At 63.6% G+C, this 1,827-nt stretch overlaps 1 protein-coding gene across 1 annotated transcript; it reads right to left on the bottom strand.

Moving 5' to 3' along the window:
* Positions 1–619: 619 nt before the first annotated feature.
* TMEM88 (transmembrane protein 88) lies at positions 620–1,767 on the bottom strand. The gene is made up of 2 exons (XM_004266891.4): positions 1,450–1,767; positions 620–1,325 (listed from the first exon to the last, which is right to left on the bottom strand). Exons 1-2 carry the CDS (start codon positions 1,657–1,659, stop codon positions 1,056–1,058), a joined length of 480 nt encoding a protein of 159 aa, XP_004266939.1. The 5' UTR covers positions 1,660–1,767; the 3' UTR covers positions 620–1,055.
* Positions 1,768–1,827: the final 60 nt, after the last annotated feature.

The following is a 1,827-nucleotide window of genomic DNA, read 5'->3' as shown; positions in this document are numbered from 1 at the left end:
GTGGCTTGTGTCTGTGTGTAGCTGGGTTTCTGGGACAGGAATTACACACCTCATCCCTAGAGGAATAGGTTTCTCTGAGGTCGGGAGCACTCTCAACCCTCCTTCCACAACCTGGACGTCCAGGACTGCCAAAGGTTCCCTCAGGTTCGGGGTGGGGATGGGGGGACAGGCTGAACTTCGGATCCACGGGCCCCAGGATGGGCCCCTCCATCTTCCCTCCCACGCAGCTGCTCCAGAATTGTGGCGGGAGGGGGTGTCATCCTGTTCCGGAAGGCCCATTGTTTCTCTCTCCGGCCTGGCAACACCGAGTTCCTCTAAGCTGGGGTCAGAGAACAGGCTCAGGTCCCCAAGGGGAGCAGCACAGGCTACAGAGGCCGGGCTCCCTCCACTCCATTGATAAGGAGGTGACAGGGACAGAGCTCTGGGGTCTGGCCAGGAAGAACGGCCTAATGCGATAAGGGAAGGAAGGCCTCCTTCCCAGGAGGCTGAAGGATGCTCCGGTCTGCGCAGTAGAGCCACGCCCCCCCCACCCGCATGTTGTTTCCTGCTCCTGGGCACGTTGCAGGAGTGATTGATAGTATTTGTGCCGCCCTTCTGTTCACAGGATCCCAGGATCGCGTTCAGTTCATTAATTCTTTATTGATGTGTGATGACTCCTTCCCCTCCAACCTCGCCCACCCCACCCCACCCCACCCCACCCCACCCCACCCCACCCCATAGCCCGTAAATACTAGGAGCAGCACCGGAAAAGAAGGGCACCAGCGCACCACCGAGGTTCAGTTGTCCTATTCACAGGGGGGTGGGGGGTGCAGGGTCCAGCCCAGATGTTCAGGATTCAGATATGGGTAGAGAGGGGAAAGTAGGTTTTCCGGGGTGTGGCGAATTTTCACCAGAATTGGGTCCACAGATGCTGCCGTTCTGTTCCTCAAGAGGATGCTGGGACCCGGCTTAGGCAGGAGCGGGGACAGGGTAGGTCGGGAGACCCCCGGGCTTCAAGTCCTTGGGCCGACCGGGAGAGAGGGCACTCCTCGGGGTTGTTCTTGACTCGAAGGTCCTCAGACCCAGACCTTTCCTGATGTTGGAACGGCCTGGGGCCCTGGCGAGGACCGGTTTTGCCGCGGCTGCGGGGTGCGCCGGCGCCGATAGAGGGCTCGGCTGTAAGGCACGAGGCAATCGGCCAGGCGGAGGCGGAGGCAGAGGCGGCGGTAGCTGGCCAGGGCAAGCACGAGCAGCGGCACGAGGAGCAGGAATCCGGTGACCAGCAGGGCTGTGAAGCCCGGGTCCCGCAGGTGCGCGGTGCAAGGGGGTGCCTGGGAGCGCAAGAACTGTGGGAGGAGAAGAGGCATGAGGCCCAAGCCAAACAGCCCAGGCCGGGAGAGGTTGTGGCCCACAGACCCCACCGCCACCGTCACCAGACACCCACACGCACACCGCGGGGCGCACACTCACCTGGGAGTGGCAGAGGAAGCCAAAGCCTAGCATGGTGACAGCGGGCAGCAGGATGGTCCCCAGCACCAGCGCCAGCAGGAGAAGATTGAAGGCAGCCACCAGCAGATTCTGGGCGGTGACCAGCACAGCGCAGGCCCAGCAGTCCAGGGGGTCCCGGGGCTCTGGGCCGCCGCCGGGAACCGGTCGCTGCGCCCCGGGGACATCCGCCATGGCCCGCCTGGCTCCCTCCCGCCTGGGCCACGGCCCTTATAGCCCTCTTTCCTGCCCCTCCCCCGGCCCAGCCTCTCCCCACCCCACCCCCCCTTATCCTGGAATGCGGCTCCGGGATTAGGCACCCCCCATAACGAGGAGCAACCGAGCTCTGGACATTCCACAGGC

The sequence above is a fragment of the Orcinus orca genome, chromosome 19, assembly GCF_937001465.1.
Source record: "Orcinus orca chromosome 19, mOrcOrc1.1, whole genome shotgun sequence".
Lineage (NCBI taxonomy): Eukaryota > Metazoa > Chordata > Mammalia > Artiodactyla > Delphinidae > Orcinus > Orcinus orca.
Note: the sequence above shows the minus strand (reverse complement) of the source record. Positions and strands in the feature narration are given on the sequence as shown.